Raw genomic sequence first — 23,299 nt, forward strand, 5'->3', positions numbered from 1 at the left:
AGAGTGAAGGAAAAAAATACCAAAAGAGGGATGAATACACATTAACAAAATGGAATCTCATCTTCCATCTGAAAAGAACTTCAAAGGAAATGTTTAATCTCAGGGGGCAGTACTTTTTCATCTGACGTGCATCCCCTCTGTCTCTCAATCCCTCTCCATCCATCCCTCTCTCATGATGAGATGGATGATGATGAACGTGCGTGAGGGAGGGAGGGAGGGAGGGAGGGAGGGAGAGATAATACCTCCTGAATACATGATGAATGTAGTCATTGGACTTAAAATGACTGGGGGGGTGAGTGTCGCACAGAGACCGAGAGTGTGCAAGTGAGTGACATTGAGCACCATCATCAACTCTCCCCTGCAGCCTCTCGCAGTCTCTCTATCCTCCTCCTGAAGAGAGACACATGGCATCACGCAACAAACAAGACAAGTTAATGAGAGGATGAAATATTGCTTCTTCTTTTTTTTAAACTGAGCTACCAGAGGCAAGAGAAAAGAGGCAAGTGAGACACAGAAGTAAAGCAGCATCTTGTGGTTGGCTTCAGCCCATCCAGCATTCAGCTTTTTTCCAGGCAACAAGATCAGGAGCTGTGCTCTGTGTGCACAGCCTGAGGAGGATAGAGGATGCTGAACAATATGACGGACTGCGAGGAGGGAGAGGGGGGACCCAACAGCCAGGGTGAGTGACGAAACCTGGCCACAGACTGATGAGAGAGGAGTGTATGACAGTTTGTGTGTGTGTGTGTGTGTGTGTGTTTGTGTGTGTGTGTGTGTGTGTGTGTGTGCGTGTGTGTGTGTGTGTGTGGACGTGGGTGTGTCAATTTGCGTACATGTGCGTGTGTGAGTGCTGTGGGGGCTTCTGAATACGCAAGCGCACGTGTGTGACTTAGGGAAAGTTAGGGAAACAAAATTATGTCATTTCAGGGAGATAAGTGTCGGTCCTTGCATCTGGCTTTTTGTGTGTGAAGAGCTAAAAAGGACAGTGATGGAGAGAGGAAACTTGCAAACTCTGTCATCTCTGGTTGTACGTATGAGGTTGACTGGACACAAATATTACTGTAATGTTTCACCTGTTGAGAGAATAGAAACAACAAGTGGATGTGCTTCAGTCAAGCATCCATCCGCTCCATAGCACCTTCACTTGGCTCCCACACCATGTACCTACTGGGATTGCATATATCAGACTTTTTCCTCTTTTAGTGGTTTTTCAAAATCAGCTGTTTATGGTCAGGTGGATGGATGAATTTGACATCTTGGTGCAGTATGTGTTTCAGGTGTGGTTCGTCCTGTGACTGTAGATTCATACATCCATGTCAAACACTTCTAGCACTCTACAACAAAAAGGTTTTCAGCGGACTGAGTGCAGCCCTTGCAGAGCATCTGGGGAAACCAACCTTTTACTCTCAAATTCATTCATGTCTCTCTCCATCAAGAACATCTCACCGGGGGCAATAGCTGCCTTTCATAATGGCGTGTGTGTGTGTGTGTGTGTGTGTGTGTGTGTGTGTGTCATGCATGCGTGCATGCATTCATGCATTCATGCATGTGTGTGTGTGTGTGTGTGTGTGTGTGTGTGTGTGTGTGTGTGTGTGTGTGTGTGTGTGTGTGTGTGCAGTCTGAGTGTGCCCAGACATGAATACAGATACTGTATGTCTTGGCTGGCACCTTTCCATATATATTGTAATATGTTTAGTATGCAGAACAACATTTTTCACCTACACCTGTTCACCTACACTTTGCTTTCATTAGTTAGAGCTGAAACGATTATTTGATGATGAATTATCAATATACCCTAGTTTTTTCAGTGTGTGTTTGTGTCTGTGTACACACACTTAAGAGATTCTGAAATCAATTATGAAGACCATTTTCTTTCTTCCCAAATACAGTTATGTTAGCTTGTGTTGATGATTTCCTTTAAATTGTGACACCTCTCCTCACACATGCAGACATATTGCTCCTAATATTGTCTCAGTTTCTGTACTTGTAGTACGAAATAACACTTCCATACTGCTTACACCATATCACAGTCCTTGTATGTATCTTGATAAAGAAGTTGGAAAGAATAACTTGCTCCATTGCTAGTTCTTGTTTGTGACTGCGAGTGAGACATTTTAACATCACATAGTGAGATCCCTTGAGTTTGTTGAGATCTTGACTGGTTTTGGCTTGCTGGCTTGATTTGCTGTTTTTTTCCACACATTACAGAATGGGATCCGTTTGATAATCCACACATGTGCACCAAGGTCTAATGTGCTTTTGGAAGTGAAAAATATTTCTTTTTTATTTTATTCTGTTTATATTTTATCGACTGGCTGACTTGGCATTCCCATCCGAAGCCTTTTGTTTAAAACTACATGTAATAAGGCAGAAAATTGGATTACAAGGACACTTACACTATATTGAGTGGAAAATCTGTCTACAATGAGCCCCTTAGCTTTCACACATTCACACCGTCTCAAGGGGAAGTATACTGAAACTAGTAGGCAATACACATACACTAGTGTTTGGTTTTAGGTGAAATATAATTGGTAATAAAACAAAAAACATGGCTGCCCCAGAAAACATTTAATTATCATGCATGGTACCATCTACCTGGTGATAATTGCTCAGTAGATTTTATTGTTACACATTAAAAGTAGAGGTTTGAGGCTGTTCACTTTTAGCCTCCTGTAAGAGGGTGAAGTGTTTTTTGTCTGTCTAAAGCCTACACACTCCCTAAAAGATAATGTTGCATAGGCCCTTTTCACAGCAGTCATAAAGCACAGGTGTGCATCAAGCGAGGTAATTGGATAATTGATCAAATGTAATCTAACAATAACACAAGTAGAATGGCGTCAAAGTCAGCAGTCTAGCTCAGTAAGTCCGTTTGCTAACATTAGCTGCCATTATCGGCCATAAAAATCCCAGAATGTGTATCCATGTGACCCTGACTCATATGAACTCTGCAGAACATACTTGAGACAAAAAAAGAGCACATTAATCAAGACATTGCAAGATTGTCCGTGTAAATGTCCCTGGGGTACCTCCAGTGGAGGTTCTAGACCTTCTAATGAGGGGGCCAGGTTGGGGTAACATGTTATATTTTTCGTGTACCAAATATATTGATCACAACTGTTACTTACCAATTTCCAAAAGACTAACAGTACACATAACAATAAATAAATAACAATCATTTCTTGTTAATGTACATTTTATTCATCACTGCCCATGAATACTTACAATTTACCCTCTCACTTTGAGATGCGGCTCTGTGAGGCTATAATAGACTGAATGCTAACATCATCATGCTATCATACTGATGTTTAGCAGGTATTAGCATGTTTACTATCCTAGTTTGGCTTGTTTGCATGCTAACATCTGCTAATAATAAGCACTAAACACAAAGTACAACTACGACAATTTAGATGTACGGTTACGTAAGGCAGATACTGTATGTGCCAGGAATTTCAACTCCTTGTGTGCATTAGACTGCACAACAGAGGGACAATGACCTTTTGCTTGAGCTACACCATTACACCACAGGGGTGAATACTGAGGTGGTATTCATGGTACACTGGAGTGAGTGTGATCATGCTAAGAACATAGCACACAGATCAAGAGTGTACTAATGAATGGAAATACCATCTCTTTATATTATATTAGATCCCTGGAGGCTGCACGCTGTCCACTGGCAATAAAAAATGGATGATATCTAATCAATATGCTCAACAGGAGTGATTGTGACATGAAAAGAGGAATTTGTCACAGATGGTTTAATCCTGGTGCAGGTTTGCTCTTAAAACATTTAATTTTGTTTTGTTTTCTGTTTAAAAAAAAATGAACTATTGACTTTTCTACTAAATTACTTTCCTTTTCAGTTCCACATTTAAGCTTGGTGTTGTTATTATTAAATTTTTATTTATACAATTATATAATTATAAAAATGTTTATATGTTTTAAACATTGTGGACTATCCATTTAGAAAAGAAAATTATCAACATACAGTCAAGGCTTTAAAAACTGATGAGTAGCAGTATAGTATGTGTGGGAGCTTCCTCATGTTTAATCATTTAAATTTTAAAAACTGACAGAAGAATTAAAGATGTCCCTTCACTAAAAATAGCAGTCTGTTTTTTTTTTCTTTGAGGTAGGCTTGTGCAGCAATCAAATAGTATATTGACAATTGAAAGATAGTCAACAATTGTTTTTTCCTACACTGATATTAAAGCAATTTTAACTAATTTACTATCAGCAGATGTTAATCTCTAAAATGTGTGCCCTTCTGTGCATTTAGAGATGTTTCTGGTAGAGTGGCATGTCCACCCGCTGAGCCATCTTACCAGTTTATCAGGTACATCTCTACAGTGTAATGCAACGTAATACAAATATGTCCAACCTTTGTGAAGCTTATATTCAGTTTTTGTTGAGACTATTTCAACATCCTGGTCTTTTCTGAGGCTGTTAATGGTGTTGTTGTGTTGGACAGCAAATTGGTGGGAGTTGAATTGTCATCTTTTACTGAAGTGAAAATAGCAGTAGAAATAAACTCTGTTACAAGTTCAAAATGTCACTTAAATAAACATATTTAAGTATTAGAAGTATCAAAGTGTCAAAAGTAAAAGTACTTGTAATGGCACCATTTATCATATGTTTATATATTATTGTAATATTAGTGCTGTCAAAGTGGAGCTAATTTTAATTACTTTATATACTTTTAGTTAGTTCAATGACAATTCAAATCTGAAAAGTAACTCGTAACTTTAGCTGTCAAATAAATGTAGTGAAGAAAAAAGTGCAATACAACCTCCTGAAATCTAGTGGAGTGAAACATATAAAGTTGTATGATGAAAATACTCAAGGAAAGTATAAGTAATTGGATGCAGATAAAAAAGAAGGAACACATTTTAATACAATTCAAGTCACCGTAGTTGTCAAAGTGTTCTTGAGCAAGGCATCTAATAATCAACCATCCTAATTAGGACAGAGTGATACCTGATCAAACCAACAGTATCTGAAACAGTACTGTTGTATCACAATAGAGCTGTAGCCACCAAAATATCGCTTGTATCATCTGGAGCAGCTGGTGCAGGAGATCATGTCAATGTCAAATTTGTGGCCGTTTACGTAAAAGTATGTAATGACACCATGTGTGAGTCATGCAGGGGCAGAGCTTAGGATTGTATTACTAGAGCTGATAGATCAAAATAAATACACATGCAGAAAGATGCAAACAGAAAACAGATGGCATGCAATATTAAAAGTGTATATTAAAGCAGCCAAATCCACAACTTATTTGTGGTTTTGGACATGCAGACTGTGTTAAGTCAAACAGGAAAAATCTTTAAAGGTCCCATGGCATGAACATTTCACGTTATGAGGTTTTTTAACATTAATATGTCTTCCCCCAGCCTGCCTATGGTCCCCTAGTGGCTAAAAATGGTTATAGGTGTTAACTGAGCCCTGGGTATCCTGCTCTGCCTTTGAGAAAATGAAAGCTCATTATGAGGTCATAAGGAGCAAGGTTACCTCCCCTTTCTCTGCTTTGCCCACCCAGAGAATTTGGCCCACCCATGAGAGAGAGACATCATGGCTTTCAAATGAGCAAAGTGGCAGTTGGTCAAGGCCATACTCCTCAATAGCTACAGACACAAAAATGGCACATACTAGGAAAGCTCATTGTAGGACTGGCTCTAGTGGCTGTAATTCTGCACCAAGGCTGAATTTCGGGAAAGAGACTTCAGATACAGTATTAGGGGACCACTAATGTCTATATAAAAGCATCAAAAAAGCACCATGTCATGGGACCTATAAATAAAACATAGGGGTGGGCGGTATAATCGCTATAGAATTATATAATATATAGAAGTATGAATTTGCTTTATATGAATTTTGACTATAGTACCGTGCTACTGGTAAAGCCCTTATTTTGCTTGACCCCCCCAAAAAGGAGTGGTGGGAGGTTGAGTCAGGAGCCAGTACTGCACCAGAGCGCAGTTGCATTACACACAGTCGTTCGCTGTTTACCTTCATTAAATCGCCTGAAACGACACCAGGATGCTACAGTATTATCATACAGACCTCTACACACATCCGACTAATCGGTTATAATTCGACTCAGCCAGACATTTCTCTGTTTTCAGCTGAGATGGACAGGATAACAGTGTTTCAGTGTTTACATTGTATAAATTAATATGAGCTCTGCGGGGCAGATGGTCTGGAATTGCCCTCTGGCTGTTTAGACTGGAACAGATTAAACCTTGGTTGAAGGGGCGTGCACACATACAGTATAACACACTCACAATACTCAACAAGAAAGGAACATGCTTTTGGCTGTGCTTTTCGCAAACTGCTTCAAACGTCCAGGAGATACAGAAATGGGCCAGTCAGTGTTAAGTAGTGTAGTTTGTTAATTTCAGTTTAGCAAATGAACAACACAAAAACAACAATAAGACTCTCTCTGATCAACAACTTCAACTTCATGATAGCATCTGAGGAAAAGTCAGGGGGTCTCCATAGCCAGCAGGATTAACTTTATTTAATTGTCCAGTAATACACAAGAATGAAATCAAAGATTATAGGAAAGTCTCACTTTTGTGTAGCAGAAATATGTTTCTGTCTTTCTGCTCTCCTATAAACTTGTTGATAATTTTATGACCCCCTCAGATTTATCTTCTGACCCTTAGTGGGGGTCCTGACCACCAGGCTGCGCATGTTACTGAAATTAATCAGTTCCAACAGCATCGTTTTAACTAAATTGCTTTTTATTTAGTAGAGTTGCTCCAGCTCTTTCTCTCACTCTCAGGTGAATGATTAATGGCTGACAGGGAACAAATCAATTCTACTTAACATCTTCTCATCTCTCTACAAGATTAATGTGAATAAGTGTATTTACCAAAATATCAAACTATTCCTTTATTTGTCTGATATGTATGCTCCTCCTCCCCTCCATAACACAACTACAGACTGCTAAAATGGATTTAATCTGCTTGCCAGATGTCGTTAGCTCATCCACTGGTGTTTAAATCTGAATCAATTTGTCTGATTGCCCATACATTAATGCAGAGTGTTTAACATTGTCATTTCACTTAGAGACAAGGGGCACCTGAGACATTAGCATAGGTGGATTCATTGTCTTTGCCAGTGTCATAGCTAAAAGCTAAAGAAGTACAATGTTACCCGTTTCTACAGTATATTTTAACATTATTCGTATTTACCACAGTCCCAAAGGCAGCAGCATCATTATTATGATTGTGCTGTAATAAGACAATTACGAGGACGGGGAAACAGCAGATACATAAAGCTTAAAGCTATAGTGCGTAGTTTCCGTCTCCCCCATGAGGAATTCTAAGTAATGACAACAAAACGTCCACACTCATCCACATGATACAGCCTTCCGTGATCTTTGTAGCAACTCATTTGGCAATGGCTTGAATGTAACGGACTTTCATTAATATCAAAAAGTTACACACTAAACTACTTTAAACTACTTGTTTTGTGTCTATGTGGACATGAAAAGTCATGTCATTATGCATTTGGAATTATCTCATTGCAGAGGACTGCTGCATTGTTTAAAGCTGCTCTCTTAATGCCATATAAAGGATTTTAATATTGCTGCTTCTCTGCAATTTCACTGATGTGTCCTCAGCTGATTTCCAGCTATAATAACCTGGCTCAGGACAGGAAACACACCGGACATTTGTCAGCAGTGTCCAACAATACTGAGGTTTGACATAACAGATTTACCTTTTACCTCCAGCATGTGACAGTTGTGTATTAACCAGGGCAGGTTTTGAACATTGAGCAACAGGAAGATAAGTCATGTCAGTGATTGTCAGTAATCCTCTGTCGAGTTGGCCCGGCTCTTCAGTTACTGAACACTCAATGAAGAGTGTTTCAGACACTGACTTTAATCCAGAAAGAGTGACAGGTCAGAATGTGGAAGTTGGATTAAAAATGTTGTGCACATGATCCAATTCAATGTGCTTAATGTATGTACATTGTCCGTTTTATTTCATAATGAATCCACCTCGTGTCTTCTTATTGGACGAGCCTTGGTGCGTCAGATAAACCCTTTCAATGTAACATCACTGCCCTGTTGGCATGCTGTAACGTTAATATGTGTTATCATACAGAGGGGCCTTTGTTTACCTTTATTTTGGCACTTTCATTTGGTGATTTTGGTTGAAAGTGAATGACGTGTGACATAATTTTGCTTCCAGGAAAAATAAGCAAGAAATAAATTACCTGCATGCGTGTCCCAAAAATAAGACTTATATACACGTTTTCTGATCTGATGTAATAACACTGTTGGGACAGAAATTAGACAGAGAGGGATTGATTTTAGACAAAAGAAGAAAAAAGCTTGAAAAGATGGGACTGTATAAAGGTCCTATGACATGCTGCTTTTTGGATACTTTTATATAGACCTTAGTGGTCCCCTTATACTGTTTCTAAAGTCTCTTTCCCAAAATTCAGCCTTGGTGCAGAATTACAGCCACTAGAGCCAGTCCCACAATGAGCTTTCCTTAGTATGTGCCATTTCTGTGTAACTTTGAATGCTATTGAGGAGGAGAGAGGGTGGGGGCAAGGTGGAGGGTGGGGGTGTGGCCTTGACCAACTGCTACTTTGCTCGTTTGAAAGCCATGATGTCTCTCTCTTTCTCATGGGCGGGCCAAATTCTCTGGGCGGGCAAAGCAGAGAAAGGGGAGGTAACCTTGCTCCTTATGACCTCATAAGGAGGAGATTCCAGATCGGCCCATCTGAGCTTTCATTTTCTCAAAGGCAGAGCAGGATACCCAGGGCTCAGTTTACATCTATCGCCATTTCTAGCCACTGGGGGACCATAGGCAGGCGGGGGAACGCATATTAATGATAAAGTGAAAAAAAATTTAAGTTGCCCAAAGCATGTAACCTTCAATCTGCATTAATTGTTTGTCCACAGCACACGACAAGCTGTAAAGATAACACAGACACATTATCACCTTAGAAAATTGGCAAACTTGTTAGCAAACAGTTACTTATTCACACATCCAGCCGATACAGAGCCACATTCATTTGGAGTTGTGTGTTTAATCACCTGATGAACGTATAGGTTGAATATTCACTCTCTTTTAGCTCCGTTTTGTTTCCCACCAACTCTTGAAGGACATATCTGGCTCTTTAGCTGTTAAATGCTCCACTATGTTACTCCAGTTAGTCGCTAACTGTGTCTGTCTACTGTTCAGTGCTGATCAAGTACTGCACAGGGTTGTGGTGTTTTTTTGCTTTCTTTTACTTTCTAAGGCAGTGACATCACTCACTGGGGCTTTTAATGGCTTTACTAAGACCGTATTGAGAAATTTAACTGGAGAAATTTAACTGGATCACACTACAGAGGCCGACACTTTGAGACCCAGGAGCAGAGCAATTTAACTGGAGAAAGTGGGAATAATGATATAGCTCTCCTCTAATCCTCCGACTGAACATCTCTTCACCAGTTGTCTTAGATTGGAGATTATGAAAAACAGTGTGGTTTAATCCTTCATTCCTCATTACTTTCCTTCCCACAGCTCGCTGTCAGCGGTCCAGTCATTTATTCCTCTCTGCTATTGAGCTCCATTGTTTTTTTTTAAACTGTTAAAAACACATCAAGGAGGCACACTGTTAGACTGACTGACATATTTCTTTATTATAATAAACAGCAGTTTCCACAATTCCACATACACGGAACAGTTGCCGGATATTACTCCTAGAGCACCAAATCTGCGGCTGAAAATAGTCCCCGACAAAATACACAAACTACTCCTGTTTGAATAACATTTGCTAGAAACTACAGTGCCCATATGTTTTAGGAAATGAAAGTATGTATTTTTAACCAATTTTTATACATGTGTGTCTTCAATAGGAACCGGTGGCTTGTGGCTGTGAGCCACGACAGGGTGGAGAAATCAGAAAGTTTTGAGAGACGGACTAATGCATTGTTGAATTTGGTCTTTTAATGGGATTTGTTGCCAGTAAAAAACGCTTTCCCACCCTTTCATGCATCTACAGATACCTTTCATTGGACTCTCACATTCTCAAAGTAGCTTTCTGCCTTTACCTGCACATGTTTATTGTATCCATGCCCACCTATGCCATGTGAGGGAGAGTCATCCAGTAAACAGTGAAGATCCCTTTCCTTTAAATCATTTGGTAAAATCACCCTCATTAACCTTCACACTCCCTTGAGTGGATCTAGCTGTGAATTAATCATTTGATGTTGAGTTTGATGAGGAGGAGGAAAATGTGGAGAATACTCAGTAGCTGTCTGGCCCAGGATCAGGGTTTGTTCTCATAACAAATAAGCCAGAGGCACATTTATTATGGAACAATTGCTTTAGAGCTTGATCCATTGATGATAAACCTGCTCCCCACACTCATGTTATTGGCTTATAGTTTCTATTAAATCAATTTTACACTCTTTTGTCATCCAACTGAAATCCACACAAAACGTTCTATAGGTGCATACATTTCTAATCTTGCTTGTGAGCACATACGGTATGTAAACTATAGTTCAGTCCATTTGAAAGCTGTTGTCGTCATTGTTACTTCCTGCCCTGCTTTTATCTCCACTGTGTGGGTGAAGCAGCAGTGGATAGAGTACTCAGATTATACAAATGTAAAGGATATACCTCCTATATTTATACACTATATATATATACAGTATACAGTATATATATCACATGTTTGACTCACAAACATGTGAACAAACACAGGAGCCGGGTGGTCTCATTAGCAGCTGAGTTATACTGAGAACACCAGTAACCGGTAACTGAGAGCTATTCTCTGGCAAACACGCTCATGCATGTCAGAGAGGCAGAAGTGTAAACTGATATCAGAGGCAACCACATTGTTTTGTTTAACACAAAAAAAGCTTCACATCTGGAAATGTTGAGGCTGGTTTGAATTTTGAGCTGTTTTTTGTTTTGAAGCATCAAGATGAGATCTGTTGACAAGTTGATGGATGTGGTCAAGTTTGTGTTCACATGTTTGTTTCTGTGGGACTGATGAAGCGTTGCTATAGTGATACAAGTACATAGCCATCACACAAACATCAGGACTTTATGCAAGTGTAACACATGAGGGAGCTGACAAGATGAGGGGGAATATTTACTAAACCCATTGCAAATTATTGTCATGGGTGAAAGATTTTGCATCACTGCAATTCAGCTGATTTGCATAAAGTGCAGCTGAAAAAGCTGGGCTGTTTTGACACATATTGTGCATGTCTGGAGAACTATGGAGCACAAATGAAAGTTTTTTCTGCTGGTTAACATTAAATATTGGTTCTACAGAAGACACTTATGGAAGTGCAAGCATGCATTAATCAGAAGAAGAAAGCAGTATGTGAGGATATTAGTTAAATAGCCTGATGTCTGCTTTACAAAAAGATCAGTGATTGAATGAGTCAAAAAACTGTGACTGACTGTGGGAGATTTTTGTTAAAACATTTAAAATATATACTTTACTTGAAGGTATCTACATAAGAGTGATATGACACTGTCATGAACGTGTCATAAACATTATAAACAAGTCATAAACGTTTATGACATAACGCTTCTTTTATTAAGTGTCATTCGGTTTTTGTCACGACAAGTTATGGTTAGAGTTAGGATTAGGGTTAGAGTTAGGGTCCATGTGTCATGACTGTGTCATGACAGTGTCATGTGTTAATGAGAGTGTCATGTCACTCTTATGTAGATGCCTTCAAATAAAATGTTACCGATTCAACTTCTTCTACTACTACTACTATTACTACTACTACTACTACTACTACTACTACTACTACTACTACTACTAATAATAATAATAATAATAATAATAATAATAATAATAATAAGTATTATTGGCTTCTTTATTTATATCCCACTGGACTGGTCCTGCACATTATAAATTCAGGCTGTACTTGCTGTATCTGTTTTGAACTAAATGCTAACGTCAGCATGCTAAAATATTCATAATGTTGATGCTAAGCAGGTGTAATGTTCACCTTCTAAATTTAGCATGTTAGTATGCTAACATTTGCACATTTAAACACAAAGCAAAGCTGTGGCTAATGGGAACATAATTAGTTTTGAAGGTATTTGGTTATAAACCAAAGTATTGGACAAATGGAAATTTTGACCTGATGAAAAGTTCAGAGATCACCAAAGTGATTACAATTTATCTTGAGAGGAATGTGAATGTGTGAATCACATTTCTACGGTAAAAAATCATTCATGAGGTCAGGGAAATGACGTGTCTTCATTCACACATCTCAAATTGAAGAACCTCATTTGTGTAGCTTATTTTTGAACACTGAATGACTTCTAGAGAAGATATTGGAGTGAGCTGATAGCAGTGTTTAATAATGGTATGCTTGAAATGAAGGAGAAAGCTATATTGTACATATGTGGGCCAGGCAGAGCATTACTCCAAATTAAGAGCAGCAAATCAGGACTATAAATGACCCCCACAAATCTTAGCTGAGTGCATGTCAGCTGGCATATCCGCAGCCTGTGACTTCATTAATCCCTGCAAGTCTGTCAAAAGCTGTAATCAATCTGTTAATAGTATCTTGTCAGGTAAAAGTGGCAGTCATTTCATTTAGATGGGAATGTTAGTAAATTTGAGGTATTCGGTCATGAACCAAATATTGGAAATTTGAACCTGATGATGGTGCTAGAAGAAAAGTCAGGGAATCTCCAAAGTCAGTAGTATTATCGTTTGGGAAAAAAAAGAATGTCTGCACAAAAATTCAATGGCAATGCATCTAATTTTAAAATATTTTTTAAATGTGCCAAAGCATAGCTAAAAACGCTTTTAAAAGAGTATATCAGGTGTAACTGTTTTGTTTCAAATCCATTATATGTACAGTACAAACAGTGGATATATCTGTAATGAGATTCACGTGAAAACATTATTCATCATATAGTATTGCTTCTGCTGCAGAAAATGCAACATCATCCGTTAACTCAATATTGTATCCTCATTCCTGTTTTAATAGCAAGTTCAACAATCAATGTCAAACCATTTTTGGCAGCACATTTCAGTGTCACCCCTGCTGATTACAATCTGAGATTACAGAAACACAGGCAGGCAGCAGGCTGTGAAAGAGTGTCAGTTAGGAGATAAGATAATTTAAATTAAACAAATGACTTTATGGAATTAGCTTTAATTTCTCAGTTACAGCAGAGTAGGTGAAAATCAAAGGTATGTGTGTTGTGGATGTAATTGTGACGTTTGCTGTGCAGCTGATTGGTGCAGTTCTCTAACATGCAGAAGTTAATTTCTGCTTTCCTCTGTGGCCTCCAGCAGCTGCTGGATAATCCCCTTGAGCCTGCATCCTATTAAGCTTTTAAAAGCCGGTATAAACTGTCCATTTTGTAATAGCCATGTCACATCAAGGGTACAAATCTACACCGCCCTCTGCCTTTCATCTGCATGCTGCGGTCAAGTCGCAGTGACAGCTTAGGCCGCTGCTGCAGCAGCATCATTATAAATATTTTCAGATCTTGTAAGTCAGCAGTGATGTAATCTTTCTGAGCCGATCACTTCTTATCAATACGTCATGTCTGTCTTGGCCTGAGGATGAAACATTTGAGTCACAAACTTATCTGCAAGTGTTTTGTTTTCAGGTTGTGTGTGTGTGTGTGTGTGTGTGTGTGTGTGTGTGTGTGTGTGTGTGTGTGTGTGTGATAACTAACGCAAAAATCTCCCTCAAAATAACCGCATCATGGACTAATGTCATAGTTTAATCTAGAAGCAGAACCGAGTTCCAGTAAATGAACTATGCACACAGTCTGAGAGTAAACATTTTGTAATGACAGGTCATTTATTAATTGAAATCTGTAGTTTAATAACTCTTCCCCTGAAGCACTGAATATGCTAAATCATAAGAGTTAGAGCACAATAAGCATCACAACTTTGAGGTTCACGCTTATTCCTTCTTTCTGGAAAATTAACTTTTCAATCTTTTTCCCTGCCTCACTCTCCACAGAAGAGTTCACATTGTGAACACACACACTAATGGTCTCCGGAGGATAACTCCTACTTACTTTGATGATCCCCTGATTTTTCCTCTAGCGCAGCAAAATGTGTGGACTACTATTGGATGGATTGGCATGAAATTTGGTACAGACATTCATGTTCCCCTCAGGATGAATTGTTCTTATAAAATATGAATATTTACCTCAGATTTAAACACTAAAACATAACTGATTGAGCCATTAAATGCAGAACCTATTTAACTACTATCTAAACCGAGTCATTTTATTAAGACTTCAACACATATAAGCCAGTAAACCCATCCACATCCATCACACACTAAGATACGGGCTGAAAATGAATGCAATTTTGTGTTTTAGAGGTGCTTTAGAAATAAGTCACTCAAAGGAATGCAAAAGAGCTCGTCCTGGGGCAGTAATTTGCTGTGGACATGATGACTATGGGTCAGATGGGGCAACTCGTCCTGATCTGACCCGCACATTAAAGACAAAGTCAACGCAGTACTTTTGTGTTGTTGCTTCACATGTTCAGCCCCACAGTAACTCATTACTTCAAATACACTCAGTGTGTCTGTTCCCTGGTGCTTTAATAAGCTTTTTCACCTGCTTCTAAGTTATATATTACATTTAAGTCTCTAGTTTCCATTGCTGCAGCGATGTTTGGGAGTTGAAGCTTTGCATGGTCATTTTACATGACAGTTTTCTGGATTCTCAGGTATAGGAAGCTTTTACAACTGAATACAGATAAATCTTAAGTGCTGTTCACAGCCATATAAACCTCTTTGTTCTCTTCAGTTGCAGAAATGTATGTATGTAGGTCACTTTCAACTCTCTTTAATCTCCTGGCCAATGATTCTTCTGTGTTGTGCAATCGAAGGGAAACTGTTGTCTGTACTTTGATTTTATCAGAGTTGCACTTCATTTTTCAGTGCTCACCTAGACTACAGATAATACAAAATGCCCCAGATAAATAGACAAACAGTCGTCTTTTAGCCACTTATGAACTTGAACAGATGGAGAAATCCTCGGGCAGAGCACTTCTGGTTGTATCACAGTCATGGACGAAGAATAAAAATGTTTTCTTCTTCCTGCATTACAGCCCCCAGGTAGTTCTACCAGACTAGCTGATTCAGATTTATCTTTTAAAACATTTTAAAAAACATATTTTTTCCAGATGACCTGGGGTCTGAATTTCTGTCCTGTGCAGTGTCCCTCTTGTGTGTCGCAAAGTGCTACAGAGAATAATAAAACAGTAAAGAAATCAGATAAAATTTGGTTGAATGTCATTAGTTTTGCAGGTATTAAGGAATCCAATAGGCATTGAGATATTTTAGCCAGCATGGCTAAAAAATAAACTGCTGCAGCAATGTAATATTTGGTTTGAAACCTTTTGCAGAGTGATACAAATGTTATATTGACTGCATGACCCTTATTATTCAACACGGTCTCACGGCAGACACATTTCTAAATGCAGCACAAATTATGTGATAGATGTAGGAATTAATAAATTAGGCAAAATTAGACTGATGTATCCTTGTCTGTCACAGTAATGGTCAAGGAGATCTCTGGTTGGTTGGTTGGTTGGTTGGTTGGTTGGTTGGTTGATTACACTCCAAGGTCACTCACTGATTGCAGTGAAGGATGAGGAGGGGGATGTGGTTTCTAATCTGAGGATAGAATTAAACAAATGAGGTATGTTTTGTACAGCTTGTAAATGGATGACTATTGTTGACATGTTTGGGGTGTGAAATACAAAGATTTCATAGCCAAGTACAGCTTGTATTATTGTATGAATCTGCAGTGTGATTTAGGATGTTTATTACACAACATTCCCATCCCATGGGTAACATCGCTAACTTTGACACGCAGCTTCATTGCGTAAGAGACATGAAAATGTTTTAGCAGCTCATTGAGTGTCAGGAGGCAGAAAACAGAGGGTATATCATAGACTGTTTAAAAGAAATGGATGTAGCCACTGTGACTTCACCCATTGGTTTGTGGACTACCGTTTTGAAGCCTTGAGTTTGGTTTGGACATCATTCATTCACATTAACATATTAATTGGGATGCTAATGTTGGCTAATAACAGGCTTAAAACAAAATGTCGTAACTGGAAAACAAAAATGATCAGCTGACTTCTTAGGGCCCCTACCAAACAGAGCACATTTTGCTCACTGCTTTTTGCGTTGCTGAGCGCCTCATGTTTTTTTGCTGGACAGCCCTGAACATCTCAAGTTAAAAAAACTTCTAGTAGGATCATTTTTTCTTAGACTTCTATGATGATTATTTGTTTGCAACCAGTGGAGTTGCCCTGCTGGCAATTAGAAAGAATGCAGGCACTTCTGTATTGGCTTCACTTTTCAGGGCCGGAGGTTGCCTCTTGGGTCAGATTTAGACTGTGAAGTATTTGGTTCAGCAAATCTGCCTCCTCTGCTGTGGTGCCACAAATAAAATAAAATAAGAAATGAATACATTTTGTAAAATATACAATAAATGAACAAATGCATTTTGAAATAATTTAAGAAATTATTCAAACTCAACCTCATTATTTGAAAAGGTTATATCCTTTTTTGACAGTGGTGTTGTCAACAGTTACACCTTTCAGCCAATCACTTCCCCCTCAACGATGAAACAGCAGGAATATAAGCAACTTGTACGAAATATGTTACAAACACATACAACACTTATACATGCACAGAGAGAAGTCCTCACACACACATGCATATGCACCCACACACACACACACACACACACACACACACACACACAAACACAAACACACACAGACACAAACACACAAAGGCATTTAGTAAAACATGGTTTTAAAAGCTGATTTCACTCTAAGCTAAGAGCTGAAATGAGCTTTAAATGCAGATTTAAAATTTATGGTGGATTACAGAATACTCAGGTGGTTGGCTTCAACATAACCTAAACTAACCCTGAGTACAAATAAATGAAATGCTGTGATTCTAAATGTCACAAAATGCAGTTTGACTGGTCCGTTCTTCATTATTGTCTGCTGCACAGTCTGAGATTATTTGCCTCTTAAAACAAAAAGCAAACAAATGATAATGAAGAGTTCATATTGGTCATTTTAAAGGATTTTCACATCACTAATGAAGAAGTCCGGAGGAAAGTGGGATATTGTGTTCATGTGTTTTGAATGTGTTGTGTTCAGGTATTGATAGAAAGCTATTGAAAGCTCTAATCCTTCATGAAACTCAAAAACTAATCCAATTTGACAGGCAGTGAGTGCGTCTTTAGAACAGCAGTCCATCATTCAAAGGATTATGTGCTGCATGAGAGCAGTTTGGCTGGCTTTGACTCTCCTCTTTGCTTTAAAGATTAGTGTATAATACAGCTGTAGTTTGGGGAATTGAAAGTGACGACTTGATTGTGTTGCTTTTACCAACCAGAAACTGCAGGCTTGTACAGGCTTTTCATTAGTTTTTTTTTTTCTTATATTCACTTGTAGCAACTAAAGCATGATTCAACGTTTGATTAAGGTTTGGGAAAGATCATGGTTCTGGTTTACTATTGAAAAAGTCAACAGTTACTTGAAGCAATAAGATAAGGATAAGATGTGTTTACTAGATTAGCATTTAACTTAAACCATGACTTCTCTGTAAATCTAACCACACCTAAAATTCAGGATGCAAACTCTCTGCTCTCTGGTGTCAAAGTCCTATAATGTGTATGCTCCTCTCTATGACTCACATGCTGTATATAAATGTAGAATTTCCTACACTCAAAAAGCAATATTATGTTTGAACTATTAAATTTCCATTCAAAGAATTGAGAAAACAATCGTATAAGACGTGATCAAACCCTTCCCAACACGCAAGTAAGTTGCCACCGAGATGAGAATGTTTTTAAGTCTTTAATCAAACACCTTAGTGCCAGTAGAAAAAAACAAATCTAATCCTACATTAGTCCATCTAATATGAGTTGAGAGATTTTAGAGCACTATTCAGTATTAAATTCCAAATGATGGATATTTTTATCACAGTAATTTCATGTATTTACAATCTACTATTCATTGTGTTGTCAACATAATTGCATAATGTCTGTGTGCAGCTGTGAGCGAAGAAGACTCGGCTCTAAATCTGCCAGTTGGTCTTTCTGTGTTTTCAGGTGATGGGAACCCCAAAGAGAGCAGTCCTTTCATCAACAGCAGTGCAGCCAGCAACACAGACAAGAGCCAGCAGTATGACGGCAAGAATATGGCTCTGTTTGAGGTGAGGATAGTTTTCACAACCCAGTAAAAAACATGCAGATGATATCACCAGGTCTAATATGACCGTGTGTGTGTGTGTGTGTGTGTGTGTGTGTGTGTGTGTGTGTGTATGTGTGTATACGTGCGGACGTGCGTGCGGGCGTGTTTGCATGTGTGTGTGTGTGTGTGTGTGTGTGTGTGTGTGTGTGTGTGTGTGTGTGTGTGTGTGTGTGTGTTTTGCAGGAGGAGATGGATACCAGTCCAATGGTCTCCTCTCTGCTCAGCAGTCTGGCCAACTACTCCAACCTGCCGACGGGCAGCAAAGAGCACGAAGAGGCCGAGAATAACGAGGAGGGGGCTCGCCCATCTAAGAAACCTGTCAAGGTAGAGTACTGCGTGTGATCTGTTCCTCCATCCAACCCTGCAGCAATCTGAACCAGAATCGTCATCTAAAAATCAGGAAACTAACAGGAATCAAAGAGCAAAAGTTTACATGTACATTATGCTCCATTTTGTAAGCATCGTTGATTTGTTTTTCACTGTCCTCAATTTTGACTTTAATTTTCTTCATTTCTGCTTTGCTTACATTTTTAGTCAGTATCCATCAACACAAAAGTCAACTGATTCTACTATTCATGCAAACCATTATTATTATAAGTGGGAATGCAGCTTTTAATTTGATCCAAACAAACCTCTAACTGCACTGAGGAACAGATCAGTAGAATGGTTGAAATGAAAACCAGCACTACATACACCACTGTACCACTAATTTGCATTGCACAGATGCTGAAGGTGACATAGTAAATCCTGGCACAAGGCGTTCTGCCAATAAACCCACTAACACTGACTGATACCACTAGAGGATCTATAATAGACACAAGCCCAATACACTTTGCTTATTGTTTTAGTTTTTTTACATAGGCCTATTGTATACAAAATTGTATATTTTTTAATTTATTTTTTCCTTGTTGAGTATTTCTGCCCTCTCCATCATATATTAATTACTATACGTTTTGTTTTCATGAAACTCTTCAGTTGTAAATATCCTGTAAAGAGAGGGCATAGTAAAGCCATCTATTTAAAGATAATTTACTAAATGAATCCCATTTCTAATTACGCCCAAAAGGTCACATGTATCATTGGTAGGACAATATATGTGCGGTTTGTTACGCAGGGGATACAAAAGAGAGAGTGGATGTATAAATCTTTCCTTCAAAGATGTTTTCAGGTGTGTTATATACAACCTACATACACAGGAGCAGCTGTGTTTCCACATGCAGAGCGCTGGAGGCAGTGACCTGAAACCTATACGTACTTTTAAGTTGTTTCAGTGAAGCTTTTTGTCTCTTTCTTGCCGGCTCTTTCTGCCCTGTGAAAACTACTTACATTTTGAATTACTTTCCATTTAAGCTTTCCCTCACTGGACATACAGTATGATGCAACTGGTAGAAACTATTCATACTAAAAATGTGCATAGTGAAAGTAACTGCTTCATCATAATTTGGGCCTATTTACAGGACAAGTGTACACCCCCTATTTAAGAGTGTATTAAACATTTTTTTTTATGTTTAAAACATATTTAAAACAATTTGTCAACTATAACGCCTTATGTGGGCACCCATAAGGGGGGAGGCTGTAAACAATGAATGACAATATAGTAAAACACAGTGTCTTCATTTGAGAAGTTATTATTGTTTTAATAGGTAGAGACTTTAATAAACACATGTGTCCTTATGAGTGCATATAACTACATTAAAGTGTGATATAAATAATGTATTATATATTTATATACTGCTTATAAATGTTAAATAGGGGTATGCATTACAATAAAGTGTTGTTCGTGTAAAGCAACAATACATTGAGGACCTGTATACCCTTTTGTAGCCTGGGAACAAGACGAATCTGCAAGCTCATGTTTAATTTGCTCTGGCACATGCTCACATAACTTGCATTTGCGATTTACTCAAGCTGGATGTCAGGCTAACCCTTTTGTACTCATTTGAGAAATTAAGTCTGCAGGGAAAGACACAGATGGAGAAGCTAAGGGTGAGCGCAATATGAAGACGCTGAGTCACCCGAAAGATCCTGCAGCACGGGCAGTCAAGAGCGTCACAAGCTCACTCTCACCGGCTTTTCCCCCGTAGACAAAACACAAGCAGTGACTTTGATGTGTCCGTTCATCTTTCAGCTCATTCTCATCACACATATCTCCTCATAGAGTGCTCTGCGAAATTTAAATGAGGCATAAGGACAAGCAAAGACTTAATCTAATAAATTATTTTGTTTTCTGGTGTATTCTTTACACTGTCACTTCTTTGATAGTGTTAAAAATGTAATATTGTCTGTCCTCTGCCGCCTCGTAGGAACTGCAACCAGACACAGTAGTTAAGGAATTTAAAAGCGATGTTAATCTTACACAAAACAACATTTGAAAAAAACAATAAAGATTTATCCCAATTCTCTGCAGAGAGGTTACTTAGAGGAAATAAACCCATTTCAAATGAACAAAGAGCTTGTTATCTTCTTCTCATTACGATTACAATCTCTGTGTTTGAAAAGAATAAACCCCTTTCTTTCTAATGTGCAGTTTTATGTCATTTCATGAATTTAAAAGGCAGAATAGACTTAAGGACACAGAGACTGAACAACAAAGTGAACTCCTGACAGATTATAACCCCTATTTTAATCCATTCACATGGAAAGTAAGATGAAAGACTGAAAACTAAGACACTACAACTTTGACTAATCACTTTCCATGTTTGTGTTCTCAGGCTCCACAGCTGGGCACTCTGATGGGTGTGTACTTACCATGTATCCAGAACATTTTTGGTGTGATCCTCTTCCTGCGGATGACGTGGATGGTCGGGATTGGAGGCGTTTTAGGCTCCTTTGTAATTGTCTTCATGTGTTGCTCCACAGTGAGTAAAACTGGTGTTGTGTAACAAGACCTCTCTCTGTAACTAACTGCTGTGTGGCCCCGCAGAAAAGAGATGTTACATTAAATATGTCTGTATGTGTTAAATTGAATGCAGGACAACAGAGATGTCAATCTAAAGGGGCTCCTCAGCACACATATACCCAATTCGGGTAGTATGTGATTAAACTACAGGCTGTAATAATATATAACAGGCTAAATAATTATAATTTGCATTGCACAGATGCTGAAGGTGACATAGTAAATCCTGGCATAAGCCGGTCTGCCAATAAACCCACTAACACCCCACCACCACCCCACCACCACCACCACCACCACCATTCCTCTGCTGGAATCTGTCATTTGCTGCTCCATTAACAACCAACTCAATATAGTCCGGAGCTAACCCCAAACATGCCTCAAAGGTGATTATTAAAATGCTAGAATTTAGTCTAAAATGTAGGAGGCAACAATGTAGAAATGCTAAAAATGGTTATATTCAATCTTCTATTGGATGTAATCTTATATTATTGTACAGGTACCTTAAAAGCGTACTCAACAAAAGTATTGGTATAGTATTTAGTAAATGTTATCAGTTTCTTTAAGTATGTGCTTAACTAGTCACATAGGCATCACTGCGATGAACAATTCAACATGAGCAGATGAGTTAGACTCTTGCTGTTGGATTTTTTTTTTTTATCTGCCTTCTCCCTCAGTTCATCAAGGCCTCGCTGTTGGCCATATTCAATTTGAGGTTCCCACCTGCCGCCTCTCAAAGTCCCTTAGTCTCGCATTGCCAGACCTATCTCTACAGTGCTGTGTCAGCAATGAAATATGGTCTGGCTACAGCGCCTATCTATTTTAGGATAGGGGAAAAAATTCTCTGGCTTGTTACAAACGTCCTGGGTGGCGCTAAGCCAGAATAGCGGAGATAGACAGACAAAGAGTCCCCTAACCCTCCTCTGTTGTGTGCTGCTTTTTTCAGACGATGCTCACAGCCATCTCCATGAGTGCCATCGCAACAAATGGAGTCGTACCAGGTGAATGGATATCTGAGGGGATATATTACTGTGTTTGTGTGTGACAGAACAATGCACTGACTCTTCTGTGTTTGTGACGCACAGCTGGAGGTTCATATTACATGATCTCTCGCTCTCTGGGGCCTGAGTTTGGTGGAGCTGTTGGGATCTGCTTCTACTTAGGCACCACTTTTGCAGGTGCCATGTACATTCTTGGCTGTATTGAAATTCTGCTGGTAAGTAGCCTTAATTATCAACTAGCTCGCATTATTATTGTTTTGAATATTGTCTATACAGCATTATATATTGTCTATAGAGGCCTTTTTCACCTCACACATATGCAGAATATATGCAACATTAATTTATTCCTAATAGACCCATCAAGCCGAACTGGCATTGTTAAAAAGAAAATCTGATGTTGTCATTATCACAACACAGCATACCATTGTAACAAGAACATCTACTCATTGTATTGAAAAAAACATATCATACCAACCATACTCCACAACACATTGGCATAATTCCTCCCTTCCTCTGCCTCCACTTTTCTCCCTCCTTCCATTCTTTCAGATTTATATCGTTCCTCAGGCAGCCATCTTTAAGATTGAGGGCCTTGAGGGGCAGGAGGCAGAGGCTGCTCTCCTCAACAACATGCGGGTGTACGGCACCATTGTGCTGAGCTTCATGGCACTGGTGGTGTTTGTGGGGGTCAAATATGTCAATAAGCTGGCGCTGGTCTTCCTGGCCTGTGTCATCCTCTCCATCGTGGCTGTCTATGGCGGAGTTATCAAGACCGCCATTGACCCTCCTGTATTCCCGTAAGTGACTCATTCATTCACTGGTCAAAGTCCCCGCCGATGATTTGAGTATGTGACGCTGATGTCTTGACTTACTTTACAGCGTCTGCCTCCTGGGAAATCGAACTCTCACTTCGAAAGGATATGACGTCTGTGCAAAGGTCATCGAAATAGACAATGAAACCGTCACCACCAAACTGTGGATGTCCTTCTGTGATTCTGAGAATCTCAATGCCACTTGTGACGAATACTTTACCAACAACAATGTTAAAGAAATACAGGGTATCCCAGGGGTCACTAGTGGCATCCTGGCGGGTAAGAGATGCCTTATCAATAATACCATCATCATCAGTAGGAGGATCAATCCACCT

The 23,299-nt window shown here is 39.0% G+C and overlaps 1 protein-coding gene across 3 annotated transcripts in view; it reads left to right on the forward strand.

Moving 5' to 3' along the window:
- Positions 1-261: 261 nt before the first annotated feature.
- Positions 262-23,299, forward strand: part of slc12a5b (solute carrier family 12 member 5b) — a 46,298-nt gene continuing 23,260 nt past the window's right edge. For all 3 annotated transcript variants that reach the window (XM_039801552.1, XM_039801550.1, XM_039801551.1), the window contains exons 1-8: positions 262-679; positions 18,117-18,220; positions 18,442-18,582; positions 20,970-21,116; positions 22,098-22,152; positions 22,237-22,367; positions 22,702-22,949; positions 23,032-23,243. In XM_039801552.1, the coding sequence (XP_039657486.1) occupies positions 625-679; positions 18,117-18,220; positions 18,442-18,582; positions 20,970-21,116; positions 22,098-22,152; positions 22,237-22,367; positions 22,702-22,949; positions 23,032-23,243 (1,093 nt within the window). In that variant the 5' untranslated portion in view covers positions 262-624. The remainder of the gene's footprint in view (positions 680-18,116; positions 18,221-18,441; positions 18,583-20,969; positions 21,117-22,097; positions 22,153-22,236; positions 22,368-22,701; positions 22,950-23,031; positions 23,244-23,299) is intronic.

This window comes from Perca fluviatilis, chromosome 5 (assembly GCF_010015445.1).
Source record: "Perca fluviatilis chromosome 5, GENO_Pfluv_1.0, whole genome shotgun sequence".
NCBI classification, from domain to species: Eukaryota; Metazoa; Chordata; class Actinopteri; order Perciformes; family Percidae; genus Perca; species Perca fluviatilis.